The sequence below is a fragment of the Protopterus annectens genome, chromosome 3.part1 (assembly GCF_019279795.1).
Source record: "Protopterus annectens isolate FY-2018-M chromosome 3.part1, PAN1.0, whole genome shotgun sequence".
Lineage (NCBI taxonomy): Eukaryota > Metazoa > Chordata > Ceratodontiformes > Protopteridae > Protopterus > Protopterus annectens.
In genome coordinates this window covers 34,415,436-34,435,573 of record NC_056732.1, presented here as the reverse complement: position 1 = coordinate 34,435,573, position 20,138 = coordinate 34,415,436, and the positions used below count along the sequence as shown (strand labels likewise).

General features: G+C 39.6%; 1 protein-coding gene across 8 annotated transcripts in view; it reads right to left on the bottom strand.

The window, feature by feature from the left end:
* Window positions 1-20,138, bottom strand: part of PTPRM (protein tyrosine phosphatase receptor type M) — a 4,358,319-nt gene that overhangs the window by 51,744 nt on the left and 4,286,437 nt on the right. For all 8 annotated transcript variants that reach the window (XM_044066519.1, XM_044066517.1, XM_044066518.1 and 5 more), the window contains one exon: window positions 494-629. In XM_044066519.1, the coding sequence (XP_043922454.1) occupies window positions 494-629 (136 nt within the window). The remainder of the gene's footprint in view (window positions 1-493; window positions 630-20,138) is intronic.

Below are 20,138 nucleotides of genomic sequence, written 5' to 3'. Positions count from 1 at the left end.
GTGTTTCTATATGTGTGTGTGTGTGTGTGTGTGTGTGTGTGTGTGTGTGTGTGTGTGTGTGTGTGTGTTTGTGTGTGTGTGAGTGTGCACGCGTGCGTGTGTGTGTGCATGCATGTGCACTCACACGTGTGTGCGCGTGTTTGTATGTGTGTGTGTGTGTGTGTGTGTGTGTGTGTGTGTGTGTGTGCATATATGTGGGTGTGTTTGTAGTAATATGCTGTTAATCATCTTTTTCCAAATACCAGCATCCAACTTCAGTGCATAAATGTGTCAATTACTTTGTTTCTCTGAGTTATGCAACAGCCATCTATGCAGATATATAATCTTCAGAACTAATGCAAAATACAATGGGTAAAGTCCAAGACAGGTGCAAAACATAATTACCTTTGTGGACATGGGAAGGGAAATTAAACAGCTTAAGAGTCATCTATAACAGGACTACAACAGTGAAAGATAAGCATTCCTCTAACTTAAATAAAGTCAAAGTCCATACCAGCAGGTCCACCATGTTAGGCTTATTGTTTCTTAGTGTTTTCACAGCATGGAATACATCGACTGCCCTTTGGTGCCGTAGCATTTCACAGATGATGCTGATTGCACAGAATGTCCCACTGCGCCCCCCTCCATTTCTGCAATCAAAGGAACAAACAAAATGTATTTATGCCGAGTAATAATTGTAAAAGAATCTAGTACATTTTCTCCAAACAGACAGTTTCCCAGTTAGATGAGACATTATCTAAATGAAAAACTTGGCAGGAGGACTGATAGCATTTTAACACTGAAAAACAAAAGCTCTGCAATAGTGAAACAAAGTGAAAGTGAACCTTAACCGATATCACTACTCATATCTCATTCAGAAAAACAAAGTACACTCCTGCCACCTATATACATACACCAAAAAATGGAATATAAAAAGTATAACAATTAAAAAGACAAATGAGACATAAATAAATGAAATATATGGCCTTGTGGGGTACAGAAAATCAGTATATGGCTTCTGGCTACAAATTATTCGTAAAACTTGATCCCAAAATCCCTTGTGCATTTATATCTACTCGTCTCTCTTTGTATATGTATATACATATCTATCTATCTATACATACACACACACACACACACACACACATACACACACACACACATATATATATATATATATATATATATATATATATATATATACTTAGTTGGATGAGCATTTAGCTGAACATGTGGTGGGTGTGCTTAACTGGTTTTTAATGCGGAAAGTTTTGTTTATAGTAAAAGTCCACAGTTAGGTCTGTGTGTGTGAGTGCGTGTGCATGTGTGGTTTAGGGTTACAGTAAAGGCTAGGTAAGGTGATAGATGTTAGAGAGTGTGAGCATGTATTTGTGGGTTAGGGTTAGAGTCAGGCTTAAATAAAGGGTGCGTGATTTTGTATGTTGTATGTGTCTGAGCTATTTTATGTAATGGTAGTCTTACTGGAAGGGCTTTTCAAAGCTAATGTGTAGGGTTAGGGGGCCCAGGCAAGTTAAAGGCTCGGGTAAGTGCACTCAGTAAGCTAAGGGAGCTTCTGTCCACCTGACTAATATTTAACATTAAACCCTAACCCTAACCCTACACATTAGTTTAGAAAAATCTTTACTTATAAAACTACCACTTTTCAGACAAATTATGTTTGATGTTGGTGGCAGATTTTAGGGATTGGAAGAGGAAACTGGTTGTTTACTTTTTTTGATATGCTGACTTTCAGTGTTGCAGGCCTTTGCTATTTCGTTTGATTGATGTGCTGGGATCGCTTATTTGTGGTTTGATCAAGCTATACTGATCCATATGTGTGTGTGTGTGTGTGTGTGTGTGTGTGTGGGTGTGTGTCTCTATATATATATATATATATATATATATATATATATATATATATATATATATATATATATATATATATATATATATATCTGGTTTTACTTCATAAGACCTAAATTCTATGTAACTGAAATTCATTTGACCGAGACCATAATACCAAAATTTCAAAATACTGAAAACTCACTTGACTGAAACTCATAAGACTGAAACCTTACAATGATAAATTTCAACACAGTAGTGGCAGTTTGTAGACTACTGTAAGATAAGTGAAAGGTGTATGCCGTTTTCCCCACTATAGTGTAATCCTGGAGTTAGTATACATAGTTAGGGAGGAGTGGGGAGCGTAGCCCCCACCTAGTTTGTTTTTATATCGTCCAGTTTCTGTTAAGAGGGTGCGTAAGTAGTTTTTAAGTTCTGGAAAGAGTTAGTCATTGGTGTTGTAAGTGTGCATGTCTACAGTTTGCAATTTAGTATGTTGAAATTTAGCGTTGTAAGATTTCAGTCTTATGAGTTTCAGTCAAGTGAATTTTCACTATGTTGAATTTTCGATGCTATGGTCTCAGTCAAATGAATTTCAGTCAAATGAAATTTAGGTCATATGAAGTAGACCCATGTATATATATATATATATATATATATATATATATATATATATATATATATATATATATATATGTATGGGTCCCTGAAAAAAGACTGAACATTAGAACATTGTATCCAGATAATGAAAAACTTGGAAGCTTGACCAGTATACAAGAAACACATCAACTGCTTTTTGGAGGGGCAGGCCTCCCTGCTCCCCCCACATGCTAATTATAGATATATATATATATATATATATATATATATATATATGGGTCTACTTGAAAACACAGATATACCAAAACACCGACGAAGAGAACACCGAGACCGGAAGATCGACAACTGAGATGAGCGAAAGTTTAAAAGCCTGACGCTGAGAACACCGACATGTTAAGGTAAGTGTGCAATAGTGACAGACTTTAGGGTAAGGGGCGGGTTAAGTGAGTTAGGGTTAGGGCGTGGGTTAGGTGAGTGTGTGATAGTGACAGACCTTAGGGTTAGGGTTTGGGTTAAGGTTAGTGCATAGATAGTTGTGTATGTAAGGTTTAATGTAGGTTTGTAAGGTTTTTGGTGTGCTTGTGTTGTGTGTGTGTTTTTTGGAAAAGGTGTTTGTTTTTTTTTGTTGATTGTGAGGATTGTGGTTTGTCGGGCATGTGAAGTTTCGTGCTTTTAAACTGTCGGTCATCTCAGTTGTCGATCTTCCTGTCTCGGTGTTCTCGTCATCGGTGCTTTGGCATGTCGGTGTTTTCAAGTAGACCCATATAAATAAATATATATATATATATATATATATATATATATATATATATATATATATATGTATGTATATGTATATCAACTCTGAGATCATGGTACAGTGGTAAAAGGGGTAAAACCCCAATCACCACTGCACCAGGATCCCAGACAATGACTGTGCATACCATTTGACCTTTCGGGTTTTCAGTTATCTGGGCTCAATGTTCTGACATTCGCTCTTTTGAGAGTTCGATCTTTCATCAGTGACTTATATATAAATATATATATATATATATATATATATATATATATATATATATATATATATATATATATGGAGCTACATCTAATGGCCGAATTTACATTCGGACGAATTACACTTTACCGAGACCAGTAAACCGAAATTTCAAACTGCCGAAAACCCAAACGGCCGAACTCATATTGTTGAAACAACTGCCGAAAATGACACTGTACACCACCAACCCGTGCATCCATTTACTGTAATTTTATTTAAATTAAATATTGTGAAGGGGGTCAAGCCCCCCTGTACCCCCCCATGTGGAGGGATGTGCCCCCCCTACTTAAATATACTAACTCCGAGATTGCACTACAGTGGGGAAAAGGATACATTTCCTCTTTGTACTTTTATTCAGATGGTACAGGAGTCCTTCAATAAGAGCATGTGTCCCTACCTCTCAGAGACTTCTCTGTACTGTAAGAGCAAAAATTAGCAGCAAAGGATGAGAACCACAGGTGCAAAATCCAGTAAAATACGATTTATTGGTAAGCGCTTTCATTTAAAATCACCAAACTTCATCAAAACCTGATGAAAGTGCTTACCAGTAAACAGTATTTTACTGGAACCTGTGGGTCACATCCTTTGCTGCTAATTTTTGGTCTTCTGGTTGGTGAAATTTTGCTTTTTCCGTACATGTATATGCATCCTAAGATTCTGGGTGAGTCATGTGCCATGTTCGTCATGATGTAGGCAGGTATGGTGTACGACTTAGAGCAAACCAGTGTTCTTTATATACTAAACATGCCAGAACTGCTTTACAGTTCCAATTCAGCAATTTGATGTTCGGCAAAGTGTATTTTCAGCTAATAACACTCTTGGCAAACTGGTCTCGGCAATTTAAGTTTTGGCTATATGTAATTTCAGCCATTAGATGTAGAACCATATATATATATATATATATATATATATATATATATATATATATATACATATACACATAAACACACACACACACACACACACACACACACACACACACACACACACACACACACACACACACACATAGAATACGCATGATTCAGGGTTGGTAAATGATTTTTATCTGTATTTTATGAGTATGTATGAATGTATGTATGTATTTATCTTCAATTTGTTTACCAGCAACGTGCACTGGACTACTGATGTTTTAAATCCACAACCAAAGTACAGCGAAAAACAAGTGACAGTATAATATGAGTAGATAAGTCAGTTTACTGAGTGCAACAATTCTGTAGTGATAGTTAAAAGATTAATTTATTATATACTATGACAAAGAAAACTAATATAAGACATATATACTGGGTCAGATTCCAAAAGAGTTGCTTTCAGTGTAAGTTTGCCCTGATTCTGAAAGACCTGCACTCAGTGTAGTTGACTTACTTTGGTGTAAGTCTATCTATAAACAGGCTTACGTCTGAGACCAGATTCCAAAACACCTGTTCTCAGTGTAAGTGGTCACTTACATTGACAGCAAGTCTTTTAGAATCAGGACCACTACTTACCATAAAAGTAATGTAGTATACGTCCACTGAATACAAGGAAGTGCTTATACTCACGTTGTATGCTAGGAACTAATGACTCTAATGTTTCATTCTTGATACTGAATGTCTTAGCCAGTATCACAAAAGCACGAGCATTTGGCCACTTCAAAAAGGGCTTCATTTCATGAACGTATAGCTTTTCTCATCAGCCATAAATACCTTGACCTAGCATATTCCATATATTGGGTTGTTTCTACCTAGCATATTCCATATATTGGGTTGTTTCTATGTTGGGATGTTAAATGCCATTATTTTAAGATCATATTTTATTTGTGTACAAAAAGCACAATATGTAGTTTTGCCTTTTCTCTCTTTTTTTAATAAATTAATAAATATCCATGCAAATGAAACCTTTTTGGCTTGTAGCAAGTTGGAAGCTAAACATCCTTTGTCCTAACACTAGACTGACATACAATTTTATTTTAAAAATCTACACATTTATTTTTTTAAATTATGGGAGAATTTTTTTTTAATTATTTTACTGAAACAATATTTTTATGGGATATTAGGATATATTTTAGTTTCACTGCAACAAGTTTATTCTATATCATGTGATATGGATCATGTACTTGATACCCTTTAAGTAGAAATGTTTGTATTGCAATTTTAGTCTGATGAAGTTTCATTATCCTGTCTGTGATTTTAAGAGAGTGAAGCAGTCAGTGTAATAAGTTTTTGGATTTTTATTATTTTTTTCTTTATTATTTCTTAATTCAAGTTGGCAGCATTTTTCTTGTTTTTCACTTGAAAATAAGGAAAATATTTTCAGTGCCAGTTGTAAATGTTTCAAAATGTCATAGATATACATATGCACACATACACACACATACCTACTAACATGGGAACAGATGTAGTTGTTTTCTAGTCATGAAGGCAAATAAATTTAAAATTTTCAAGTGTGTAAAGATGGCCAAAATATGAACGATAGCAATGCTGTCAAGAATAGAAATAAAATTGCTTCCACAACAGTGAATATTTAATGGGTCTATATCATTTTATCGAATTGCTACTCAGCGAATAGCAATTCACCGAACCCCTATTTAGCGAACGGCATTTCAGTGAATGACAAAATGTTTTGTAAGGTAAGGAAGCACTTGACCAACACCACAAATTTGCCCTTTTCCCCCACTGTAGTGCAGTCTCAGAGTTGAGGGTGTGTAGGGGGCAGAACCCCCCCCTCACTTGGGTGGGATTGGTTTTGTGCAGTTTCTGTTCTGGTGTCCCTTTGGAGAAGTGCTTCCTAACCCTGGGAAAGATTTCGTCATTCCCTAAAATGCCATTCCCTTAATAGGGGTTCAATTAATTGCTATTCTCTGAAGAGCAATTCGGTAAAATGACATAGACCCATATTTAATTATTTCCATTATGCCCTTCTGCCAGGCACTCACCGGCTGCTCAACACAGAGTCTCCATAAGGAAAACTGTTAGATATCTGCTGTCCCAGTTGTGAGATACACAGATACAACTGCTTCCTCTACTGTGATACATCAAACCTTCATGCACTTATTGAATAGTAAATACATTAACTTCTGTAAGAAGCCATCAGAGAGACAGGGAAGTGATGCAACATAATGAAATCTATTCAAGCAAGAAATACTAGCAAAGTGAATGGCACTTCATTTATACATACTTTGACATAATGATACTATTAAAAGTATTAAAATGCCTGTTGTTTTTTTCATTTTTATCTAAGAAACATGAATAACTTTTAAAGTGAAACAGAGAATGGGATAATATGCAGAAAACATAGTTTCAATAGAAAACAGCTATTTAAGAAATGGTGCTAGCTATCTTTGTAGGAAAGCCCCAGTCATTGTTTTGATTGATTCCTACATCAACCAAAAAACATTGCGTCTGTAACAGGTTTTAAATGGTCCCTGCAGGAGGACAGGACCATATTCTTCACACCGTTGTCATTGCTGTTATGTGATTCAGTGTTTCTCATCAGTATTATGTGAATTGATCAAAAATATTCAATTGCAACTAAATACATCTAAGTGTGTGTGTGTGTGTGTGTGTGTGTGTGCGCGTGTGTGCGTGTGTGTGTCTGTGTGCATTCCTAAACATTAAAATACACAAATCTCAAATGGCTAACAACTGATCCCAAAAGACTGAAAGTCAAAACACTTATATGTTTTGCAGCTCCCCTGCACCCCATGTCCTCTGCTAATTGTATATACCAACTCTGAGATCACTCAATAGTGGGGAACTGACAAATTCCTTATCTCCAGTGTGAACAATCTTGCAAGGACTTAACACCAGCGGAAAGAAGCAATCAAATGAGTTTTGACCACTTCTGCCAGTGTTAAACACATCTGAGATTATAAACATTCAATTATATGGAGTTTTTAAATATATATATATATATATATATATATATATATATATATATGTGTGTGTGTGTGTGTGTGTGTGTGTGTGTGTGTGTGTGTGTGTGTGTGCATATCTTCGGTTCATAGGTAAATACTAGATTACTAGATTATTAGACTGTAGGCTGTTGCAAGCCTAGTCAGTAACCAAAGGTCAGAATTAAAATCAAAATATGTGTGAGGTAAAGACCTTAACTATTATACCAACTCCTCCCCCTCCCCAAAAAATCAGGGAAAGTTAAAAAGTATGCTACATTATCACAAATTAATGTGTTTGGTGTGGGAACAGAACTCATATCCCTCTGCACCAAAGACAAGTCTGCTCCCTGTTGCACCACTGACAATGACACACAGTCACTTATGGATTTTATTTATTTATTGACATTTGATTACTGGGAAAATTAGACTGGGTAGAAGCCCATTTTCAGTGGAGGCCCAGGGAGAAAAGCTCCAAATTATTGTAAAGCATTTTAAGAACAATAATTTTGCAATCTTCAAAAATAAAAAAAAAATCTGCAGTTTAAATAATTATAACAAATTAGACATAGTATAAAAACATTGGTTAAGTGTTGTTAAATTGTTGAACATCAGGAAATGTTAATATATTCTAATAACTGTAATGAAAATTTTAAATTATTGTAAATACCTTTAATATCCTTATTCAATGAAGATTCCATGCAAAATTATATATCAGTGCAAAATACAAATTAGGTAAAGGTGAAGTAATATTAACATTTTCTAACATGTTTATTGATCTGTAAATATAAAAAGTATACCTTTCTGATTACTGTGCATAATAACAATGTGCTTAATAACAACGCTATACAGCTGTCAGTCCATAAACCTACGTATGTATATAGTTCCTTCATCCAAACCAATTGTTAAATATAACCTTTGCTATTAATACATCTATCATTCAAACATTATTCATAGAACAGAAATGTCACACAGCAAGTTAATATAAGACCAAACCAGAAAGCTCCTGACAAAATAGAATATGATTTGTTAAAAAACATTACATGCCACCCTTGATGACAGTTTACAAGTGTTTAGCACACTAGCATTTGAGATCACCATGACACACACAAGTTTTAATTAATACATTTATATCAATAAGCCAGTCTTCACTAACTGCTGACACCTCAGTATAAAAAGCTTTTCTTCCACAGGAAAAGATCTATATTTAGATCTATTCCAGGGGGGTTTCCATTAAGACTTGAGTCACTTCTATGGAATACTTCAGGATTCTGGGGTCTCATGGCATCTATGATTCTCAAGGGGCAGTGGTATCTGATGTCTCTTTGTTCCCAGCACTGACACCCATTATCTTTTCAGATTCCAGTTTTGGGATTTGTGGAAAGACAAATCACTTTGTGGAGACACCAAAACTCCCTTAATCCACGTCTCGCCTTCTTCCCTCCTGCTGCAAAGCAGTTAGTCACCACGGGTGCCTCGGACTTTGCTTGGGGGAGCAGTATCAAGGAGGATAAAGGTTCAAGGTATCTGGAACAACAAAGACAGACACAAGTATTTAAGCATAAATGAGATACTTGCCTTTGTCAAGGCACTCAGTTCTCTGATTCATCTTTGGTCTCCAGGACCACTTTGGGTAATTGCAAACATTATCACAGTGATGTGGCACAAGCAGTGGGAACCAGATGTTATCCCTGCAGACTAGGCATGCTAGCATGGGATATAGTCATACAGCACAATCTCACTCCACAGGCTAGGCATGCTAGCATGGGATATAGTCATACAGCACAATCTCACTCCACAGGCTAGGCATGCTAGCATGGGATATAGTCATACAGCACAATCTCACTCCACAGGCTAGGCATGCTAGCATGGGATATAGTCATACAGCACAATCTCACTCCACAGGCTAGGCATGCTAGCATGGGATATAGTCATACAGCACAATCTCACTCCACAGGCTAGGCATGCTAGCATGGGATATAGTCATACAGCACAATCTCACTCCACAGGCTAGGCATGCTAGCATGGGATATAGTCATACAGCACAATCTCACTCCACAGGCTAGGCATGCTAGCATGGGATATAGTTATACAGCACAATCTCACTCTACAGGCATCTTGTCAGAGCAAAATTGTGTGGCAGACAAGCTGAGCAGAACAAAGTCAGACCCTCACATATGGAAACAAAATCAAGGGTCTTCCAAGATTTCATCCATCTATGGGAAGTTTATGGGAAGTTTTTCAAGTAGACCTTTTGCCTCCTTTCTGAACAATCATCTGATACAATTCTGCTCCAGGAGTCCATGCAAGAAGGCCTGGAAGACAGATGTCTTTTCTCCGCTTCTTTTAATGCAGTCTTGAAAACGGTTTTGCATAGGAGACCTCCAAGAAAAATGGGTGACCCTCCTTGGGATGTTAATTTTGTGTTAGAGAAGCTATTACTTGGTGTATTTGTACCAGATCATCTGTCTGACCTGAGGTTCTTAACATGGAAAGCAGTTTTATGGACTGCTCTGACCTCTGCAAGATAAGTAAATGAGTTGCAGGCTCTTATAATGGTTCAGACTTATCTAATTTTCACAGAGACAGGGTTTTTCTGAGAACTAATCCTTTTATGCCTAAAACTGGTATCTGAGTTTATTTTAAGCCAAACTATCCTGTGTTCTTCCTGAATTCAAAACTGAGGGAGAAAGGATACTTCATACCTTACATGTGTACAGACAACTCAGGCACAAACTTGAACAAACAAAAGACATCCTGTGTCAAAGCAGAATATTTCCAGTGGTTGTCTCAAGCTATTATCTTTTGTTATTCGCACCACAACAAAAATTATTGCAGACAGGGTCAAGGCACACTCAGCCAGGACCTTTGCTTCATCGATGGCGTTTTTGCCAAAGGTTAGATTCTAGAAGTATGCTAGAAGTAGCAACTTGGTCCTCTGTTCATATTGTTACAAAGCACTGCAAGCTTGATTTCTTGTACAAGTTTATGTCAGGCTTTGCTAGGACCATCCTACGGGACTCCTGGACTCCCTTCGACTTCTACATTCCCGATGGTCTAAGCTATGTCCATCTACCCATATAGCTTGAGCTACTGCAGCAGTGATCAATATGATGGACATAGCACAGTTGTGTAAGTAAATGTACCACAACAGTAGATGTTCAAATGACCATTCCGGTAGCAAGATGCTCTCTTTCTCAATCCCCCTTGTTTTATATGTATTTCTTTATGCCAGGGTGTGCACGTTTTGTTGTTTTTGTTCTTAACAATATCGTCTCAGGCCTTAGCCTAAGTTGGAATGAAACCAATGACAGGCTTGATGCCCAAACCTGTCGTTTAGTCATTAAAGCTTGAACTGTCTAATGGATTGAGGGCATGGAAGGTGTCCTGAAGCTTTGGAATCTGGTCAGCTGTTATATCTGTGATGCCCCTGCACTGGCCCAGTAATCAATGAGCCTAGATCCTCACTGGCAACAGTGGGGGATGTACACACTGACAGGATGACCAGTACACACACACACACACACACACACACACACACACACACACACACACACACACACACACACACAGTAACATGTAATTTCCCTTAAGAGCACACAAAGATCACAGTCAGTCTGGGGCTGGTTTCTCCCTCTTTCTCCAGATCCCCAATAAGACTCCCCACTGGCACAGCTATAGGGTTGAAATCTCAACTGAATGGCCAAGCTGAAACCTTCAGCACCCTCTCTGTTCAACCAGTGCTTCATGTCCCTGTCCAAGCAGCTGACACACACACACACACACACACACACACACACACACACACACACACACACACACACACACACACACATACACACACACACACACACACACACACACACACACACGCACACACACAAACACGCTCTTTGAGGTTTAATTTATATACAAACACACACACACTCCTGGGAAAGGCTGGCACAGGTTTACTAGCTATGCCCCCTTCTGCCCAGACTAAAGGTAGTTACCACTGCTACCCACCACTCTTATCAGCTACTTTTAAGGCCCGTAACAAAGAGTATCCAATCCTACTGTGTACTCTTACTATTAATCCAAATGGTAGTCTGACCAAGGCTTGCAAGGCTATTTAGGAGTGGCTTATACAGTGTCATCAAATAGATATGCAAGTACTCTAAGAGCTTAAATATGTCTCAGAAATATCAGCCACAGAGGCAAGTTTAAATATATTTAATAATGAATAATAAAAGAACAAAACAATACTCAGTAAATCCAACACAATTACTTCAGAGTTCAAAATCACAGGAAATATTGAAAACAACAATACAGGACAGTCTCAAATAAATACAGAACACATCTAAACTAATCTTTACTATATTGCTAACTATATCTAAAAGAGATACCATGCCCTAAGAACTTACTTACAGAGCAAGACAAGTACAGATGGTAACTATGATGAGTGAATTTTTTCAGGACAAACGCAAAATACAAAATGCACAGTCTCTCTCTCAGAGAGTTCTTAAATCAATATCAAATATTACTGCTGGGTTAGCTTGGATGACATCACTTTTTGTCACCTGACTTCAGTTCCCAGGCTAAAACAGAAACTAACAGAATTTAATATCTCTGTGTTAAAAATACGGGTCTATATTAGAACACCAAACATCCAAAATTTCAAGTGTTCTAATAGCGACCCGTTTTCAGCGAACGCTGAAAATATCAAAGAAACAGAAAAACACATTTTTTCCTAGGAAAAGAATTTGGTTGTCCATTTCGTTTGCTTCGGTATTTTCAGTGCTGTGGTGGAAAGTTATGGGTTGGGTTCAGGCAAGTGTGCGATAGTGTGGATGTGAGGGTTATGGCGGGTTAGGTGAGTTAGGGTTAGGGCGCGGGTCAGGTAAGTATGTGATTGTGTGGATGTGAGGGTTAGGGCGGGGTAGGTGAGTTAAGGTTAGGGTGCGGGTGAGGTGACTGTGTGATAATGATGGCCCTTAGGGTTTGGGTTAAGGTATGTGGATAGTGGTGTATGCATAGTTTAGTGTAGGGTTAGGTGTAAGTGTTTAGGTGTATGTGTGTGGACTGCTGTTTGTTTGGTGTGCTTGTGTTGTGTGTATGTGTTTTGGAACAGCAAATGTTTTCCCTAGGAAAACATTAGCTGTTCTGTATGTTCGATGTTTTAAATTTTCAATTCATAGGGTTCGATATTAGAACACTCGAAATTTTGAAAGTTTGGTGTTTTAATATAAACCCAAAAATACATATCTCTCAGAAGTTTGCAGATCTTGAAAGTCATAAAACAATAAAACACTTACAAAACAATGCAGAAGGTACCATAGTTCCAGACATCCTGTCTCCTTGCTGCAATGAAACTAGCTTTTATAACACAATCGTAAACCAATTTAATTTCAACTTATTTTCTTGAGGATTTGCAAGTTAATCTTCTATGTTCCAGCAGGGTATGCGGTGGTTACATTCTTGAAGCTCAGTACTGTACAAACCCTGTTCAACAGATATGTCTGTATAAATCATATCAATATTCACAAATGACATAGAATTACTTACAAAATTTCAGATAGATGGTCTGGCAGTGTTACATTTCTTCTCCCTCCTCGAAAACTCAAGCTAGTTTTTCATTTGACCCTTGAGAAACGTTGCTTGAGAGGGTTTAGCCTATCTGGGAATGCCTTAACCCATTCCCTGTCGTGAGAGCCCATCTGTGTTGGCATTGCTAATCCCATTATGGTGCTGCACTGTCATATCATACGCTTACAACCATAGGTTCCACCTTAGTAACTTGGCAATTTGCTAGCTGGCTCTATGTAGCCATGTTAAGGGATTGTGATCTGTAGCTACAGTGAATTTCCTTCCATACAGATAAGGCTGAAGTTTCTGCAGTGTCCACACTATGGCTATGCATGCCTTTTCTACAGCTGCATAGCATTCCTCCCTGGGTTGGAGCCTATGACTGAGGTATACCACTAGGTGCTCTTCTCCCTTTGAAGAAACCTGGCTAAGTACAGCCCCACCCCATGGTTTGAAGCATCCACCTGCACAACACATTCTTTACTGTAATCTGGACTGGCTAACACAGGGGGCTCTTTCAAAGCTCCTTTAAGATACTGGAATGCCTGCTCACATGCTGGGGTCCATGCTACCTTATCTGACTTGTTTTTCCTTGTCAGTTCTGTGATGGGAGCAACTATGGTACCCTGCTGTCCATAGGAATGCCCTCACCTGCTTTTTGGTAACTGTGGAAGACCATGGCTTCCGCTTTGGCAGGTTCTGAACTGATCTTACCACTCCTCACTTTATGTCTCAGGTAGAAGACCTCTGCCATACCCATCAGACATTTGCTGGGCTTAGTGGTCAACCCTGCCATCTGTAGTCTGCCCATCACCTCCCTGATATGTTGAAGGTGCTCTTTCCAGGAATGGCTGTAGATGGCAATATCACCTAGGTAAGCAAGGGCAAAATCTCTTGCTCCTGCTAGGATATGACTTACCAGCCTCTGGAAAGTCACTTGGGCATTTTTCATCCCAAAGGGCATCTTCGCAAACTCATGCAAGCCAAAAGGAGTCACAAAAAGGCTGACTTCTCTCTCTAGCACAGGGAGCCAAGGGCACCTGCCAGTAACCCTTGGTAAGATCAGTAGTGGTAAGATACATAGCCCAACCCAGCTGCTCTAGGGCTTCATCTGTCCTAATCATGGGGTAAGCATCTGACTTTGTGTGACTATTTAATTTCCTGTAGTCCACACAGAACCTGGCGCTGCCATCTTTCTTTGGTACCAGCACCACTGGGGAGGCCCAGAGACTGCTGGACTCCTGGATTACCCCTAGTTCCAACATTTCCTGTATCTCCTCCCTCAGAGTCTGTTTGACTCTCTCAGGTGCCCTATAAGGGGCCTGCTTAATAGGCCTTTGGGGTCCTGTATCTACATGGTGCTGCACCAGGTGGGTGCACCCTGGTTTCCCAGTAAACATGCCCCCAAATCCTTGCAACACTGCTCGGATTTCTTGAAACTGGGTAAAGAATAGCTGCTGGGACATTGCTACCTTCCATTGAGGTGTCAATCTGAGCCTCACTGAGATGAGTCACCAGATCCCTGTCAGACTCCTCCTACATGTTACTGCAAATACTTAGCACAAGGGCCTACCTATCATGGTAAGGTATCATTGTATTAGCATGGTACAATTTGTGCCCCTGTTTACTGCCTAGCAGTTCTACCATGTAGTTAACATCACTGACCTTCCTTACCATTTTGTAGGGTTCCTCTTAAGCTCCCTGCAGCTTGCTGTGTCTGACAGGAATGAGAACCATTACCTGCTGCCCTACAGCATACCCACTAGCTCAAGCATTCCTGTCATAATAGTCCTTTTTCTGCTGTTGGGCTTCTGCCAGGTTCTCCTGAGCCAAACCCATGAGTTCCCTGAGCCTTGTCATGAGGCTTAGGACATATGCCATAACAGACTCCTTGTGGTATTCACATTCACCCTCCCACTCATCTCGAATCAAATCTAGAGGTCCCCTCACCCTATGCACATACAGCAACTCAAATGGTGAAAAACCTGTTGATTCCTGGGGAACCTCTCTGTAAGCAAACAACAGATGGGGCAATTATTTGCCCCACTCCCTCTTGAACTGGTCTGCAAATGCCGGTAGCATGAACTTGAGTGTAGAGTTTAACCTCTCCACAAGACTATTAGTCTGGGATGATAGGGGTGATCTTTAGGTGCTTCTCCCCACAGTACTTCCACAGACAAGCCAGCAGGTCTGACATGAAATTGGCACCTCTGTCAATCAGTATTTCTTTTGGGAAACTTACCCTGCTGAAAATCTCTAACAAAGCATTTGCCACCTTTTCTGTCTCAATGGAGGACAGGGCCACTGCTTCAGGGTATCTGGTAGCATAATCTACTACCACTAGGATATATATATTTTTTTTTTGCCCCACAATATCCATAGCTACCCTCTGAAATGGCTCCTCAGTCACAAGCTAAGGCAACAAAAGCGCTTTCACCTTGTCTCTTGCATTACCTACCTTTTGGCACTGCTCACAGGTCCTGCAGTACCCTGTTACATCTCCGGAAATCCCAGGGCACTAAAAGTTCTGCATAATATGCCTCTTTGTACATTTTATGCCCAAATGACCTGCAAAGGGAATATCATGAGCTATGGCTAGAAGTGCCAGGTGGTAGGTTCTGAGTACTACCAACTGCTGTATTCTCTCACCCTCTAACCCTCCCTCAGGGTTCCACTCTCTATACAGTAACCTTTTTTCCCCAATATAAAGATTCTCCTTTTCCCTTGAGAATCAGGTGCCTCACTTAACTACCTCCCTCAGGCCTTGTAAAGTAGGGTCTGAGAGCTGAGCCTGCCTCAGCTCTCTCTTTGTAACCCTTCCCAGTTCCCCTTCCACAGGAAGTCTGGTATTCTCTGACAGCACTGCCTCACTGTCAGCCTGGGTACTACTATTCACCTCTGCCCCTTCAGTCACTCTGTCCAAGGGAACAATAGTACCCATAAGCAGCTGTGGTTCACCTTCAGTCTCACTGCTACAGGTAGCTCCCTCCCTGAAGTAACCACCTCACCAGTCCTGGCTGCAAGTCTGAAGTCTGTCTGGGTCTCCTCCATGGTACCAGACCCACATGCTTGTCTCTAAGTCTGCTGAGTGTAACTGTATGCACATAGGGCACTGCATTATCAAAATCATTCCCGAACAGGATATCTCCAGGGATATCCTCAAAAATACCTACTTGCTGGCTTCCTTTTCCACCCTCCCAGTCAAAGTAAACCCTAGCCAAAGGTATTTGGAATGGGGTCCCTCCTAAAGCTCTGACTGGAGTAGACAGCCCAAGCAAGTACTGCTCCTCTGCAACCATTGCAGGCTTCACAATTGTTAGGTCAGAGGCTGTCTCTCTTAGCAGTGGCCTCGGTCCCATCTACTAAGATAGGATATAACCTGTTGTGGTTGTTTGGTACTCTTGTTGTCTGCAGACAACTTACTGCTGGCATTCTGTCATTCCCACTTACTGGCTCTCCCACCTTTTGTTCCCCACCTTGCCTCTGTAGACATCTATATGCTACATGGTCCCACTGGTTGCATTTAAAAGATTTAACACTTGGTCCTTGATGTGTACCTAGACTAGTGGGTTCCTCTGCTACTGGCAGGCTCTGCTGGGGCAGTCTGGGCTGCACACCATGGGTTCCCTTAGACCCATGAGCAGCACTGGTTGTCCCTTTCCTGTGCAGTGATGCCCTGCTTACTAGGTATAGGTCTCCTTCTTCCCCAACTCACCTGCAGTAGCACATTGTCTATCAGCTAACCAGATTCTCATATCCTCAGGCAAACTGCTAAGGGCTTGTTCTCTCACCAAAAGGTCTGCCAGCCCTTTAAAAGTGGTGACCTGACAGCCACTCACCCACCTATGAAAATAAGTGCTTAATTCAGCAATATATTCACACACACTTTCATTTGCCTTATGTCTATGCTCACAAAACATTTTTCTATAAGCATGAGTTGTTAACTTAAAGCATTCTAAAAGACAGTTTTTTTACAATATTATAAATTTAAGCAATCAGTATCAGACAATTTAGAAATAGCAGTTGCAGCTTTACTGTGGAGTAAGGGTGGCAGGAACCGTGCCTAGAGCCCTTGGTCAACATTATACTGTTTACATACCCTTTCAAACATATGAATGAAGCTATCAAAATTATCTCCCTCTGTAAATTGTGGAAGAAAGTTATTGACCTTTGCTACTTCTGGGGTTCAGTTATTCCCTTCTACATTACCTCCATGACTCTGGCGAAGAGTCAGCATCTCCTTTTCATGTTGCCTCTGCCTCTCCTTCTCCTCAGCCTCTAGACATCACAGTTTCTCATTTTCCACAGCCTCAAGACATCTCAGTTTCTCATTTTCCTCAGCCTCAGGATGTCTCTGCTACTTCTATTTCCAAATGCTTGGTCTCCAGCTCAAGTCTCTTTAACTCCAGGTGGATTTTTAAGTCCTCTGTGGAAAGGTTGAGCTGTCCATTTTCAGTGAGTTGTACATCTCAAAGGCCAGCCTGGTTGTCCTCCTGATCATTGGTCTGCAATGCAGCTGTGCCCAAAGCTACAATCATTTTTGCCTTAGTCAGGATGGCATGCACCAGCCCTTTAGCCAGGCACATCTCAGCCAACTGGCTCTTTGTCAGCTTGCCATACTCCTCAGCTGACATGCTTGCCTGCTCTCCCTGACTAACTAAGCTAACAAAAAAAAAAAAAAAAAAAAACAATTGTGATGTGAAACTCGACTGTTCACTGCACAGGTGATTGAGAGTACAAACACCTTCAGTGACCACTGTACACAGGATACAGGAATTCAATATCCACACCACTACAAGCCAATTAATATGTGATGTGGCTAACCCACCACTGTCAACCAATTAATATGTGATATGGATATCCCATCACTGTTCACCAATTAATATGTGACACCCCTGCACTGGCCCAGTAATCAAGGAGCATCAGTCCTCATCACTGGCAACAGTAGGGGATGTACACACTGACAGGATAACAAGTACACACATATTAAAGTGCAATTTCCCTTAAGAGCACACAGAGATCACCGTCAGTCTGTGGCTGGTTTCTCACACTTTCTCCAGATCCCCAATAAGACTATCCCACTGGCACAGCTATAGGGTTGAGATCTCAGCTGACTGGCCAAGCCAAAACCTCCAGCACCCTCTCTGTCCAACCAGTGCTTCGTGTCCCTGGCAAAGTAGCTGAAACACACACACACACACACACACACACACACACACACTTTGAGGTTTGATTTATATACAAACACACACACTCCTGGGAAAGGCTAGCACAGGGTTACTAGCTATGCCCCCTTCTGCCCAGACTATAAGGTAGTTATCACTGACACCAACCACTCTTATCAGCTACTTTTAAGGCTCTTTACAAATGTGTCCAATCCTACTGTGCAATGTTACTATTTATCCAAATGGTAGTCTGACCAAGGCTTGAAAGGCTATTTAGGAGTGGCCTGTACAGTGTCACCAAATAGATATGCAAGTACCCTAAAAGCCTAAATAAGCCTCACAAATAGCCACACAGATAGATTTAAATATATTTAATAATAGATAATAAAAGAACAAGACAATACTCAGTAACTCCAACACAGTTACTTTAGAGTTCAAAATCATAGGAAAGATTTAAAACAGCAATGCAGGACAGTCTCAAATAAATACAGAAAACATCTAAACTAATCTTTACTATATTGCTAACTATATCTAAATGAGATACTATGCTCTAAGAACTTACTTACAGAGCAAGGCAAGTGCAGATGGTGATGATGATGACTGGATGTTTCCAGGTCAAAGACAAAACACAAAATGCACTGTCTCTCTCTCTCTCTCTGACAGAGTTCTTAAATCATTATCAAATATTACTGCTAGATTAGCTTGGAATACATCACTTTTTGTCACCTGACTTCAATTTCCAGGCTAAAACAGAAATTAGCAGAATTTAACATATCTGTGTTAAAAATACACATCTCTCAGAAGTTTGCAGATCTTGAAAGTCATAAAACAATAAAACACTTAAAAACCAATGCAGAAGGCACCCTAGTTTTAGACATCCTGCACTGAAACTAACTTTTATAACATAATCATAAACCAATTTAATTTCAACATATTTTCTTGAAGTTTTGCATGTTACTCTTCTATGTTCATGCAGGGTATGCTGTGGTTACATTCTTGAAGCTCAGTACTGTACAGACCCTGTTCAACACATACTTCTATATAAATCATATCAATATTCACAAATGACATAGAATTGTTTACTAAAATTCCAGATAGCTGGGCTGGCAGTGTCACAATATCCCTAGCAGGATATAACCCGTACAGCTAAGGCTGCTGCAGTAGTAATCACTCAAACAGTACTGTTATGGCAAGGTTACTTATACAACTATACAATACTAGTAATTCCTGGTTGTGAAACAAAGCTGTGACCCTAACATATGAACATTGACAACATTCTATTTTGGAGGTCAGTGAAGACAAATATGGTCACAACAGTTTTTTGTCCAAAAGTGTTACCTTTCACTTGCTATTTTATCTTTCGGTTATGTTATTTTCTTGCTGAATTTTTGACTCTTGGCTAAAATCTGTAATAGTCAGCGATTGCACAAAAGACTATGACAAACCTGTGGCGAAATCCTTATTGTGATGTCATACATCTGTGCGGTGATAGCGGGCTGACAACACAGTGCAAGGATAAACAGAATGAAAAGACCACAGTAATTCTGATCTGAATGAATAACCTTTAAAATATTAGATATTTTAATATTAATATTTAAAATATTAAAACAAAAACAATGGGCAACAAATAAGTGCTTTCACACTTTTCGTGTTTCTTCAGATCTAAATTACAAAGGGTAGACAAGACTTTTAAATTTCTATGAACCAATCAAAATTCACAATTAAATAATCAATGATGTAAAGCTCATGTTTTGAGGGACGGTTTTAAGGCATACCTCCGAAATGTACCAAATTACTCGGTTTTTACCAAGTTATGGGGTCCAAATAATGGGGTGCCATGATTCCCGAGTGGCACCTCTTAATTTCTGAATTTCCCAGCTTTTTATTTTAAAAAATTTTGACCATGAAATGGCCTGCTAGCCTGTTGGAATTGAGCAATTGAGCTCACGTGTGTGTATTTCCGGCTGATCCAGGCAAGCTGCAAGGAAATGTGTAGCTGTGAGGTATTTATTAAGCGGCTGACTTCTGATTTGATGGCTGAGCAAGCCAGCTATGCTATAAGTTCTCTCGGCTGCTAATTCAT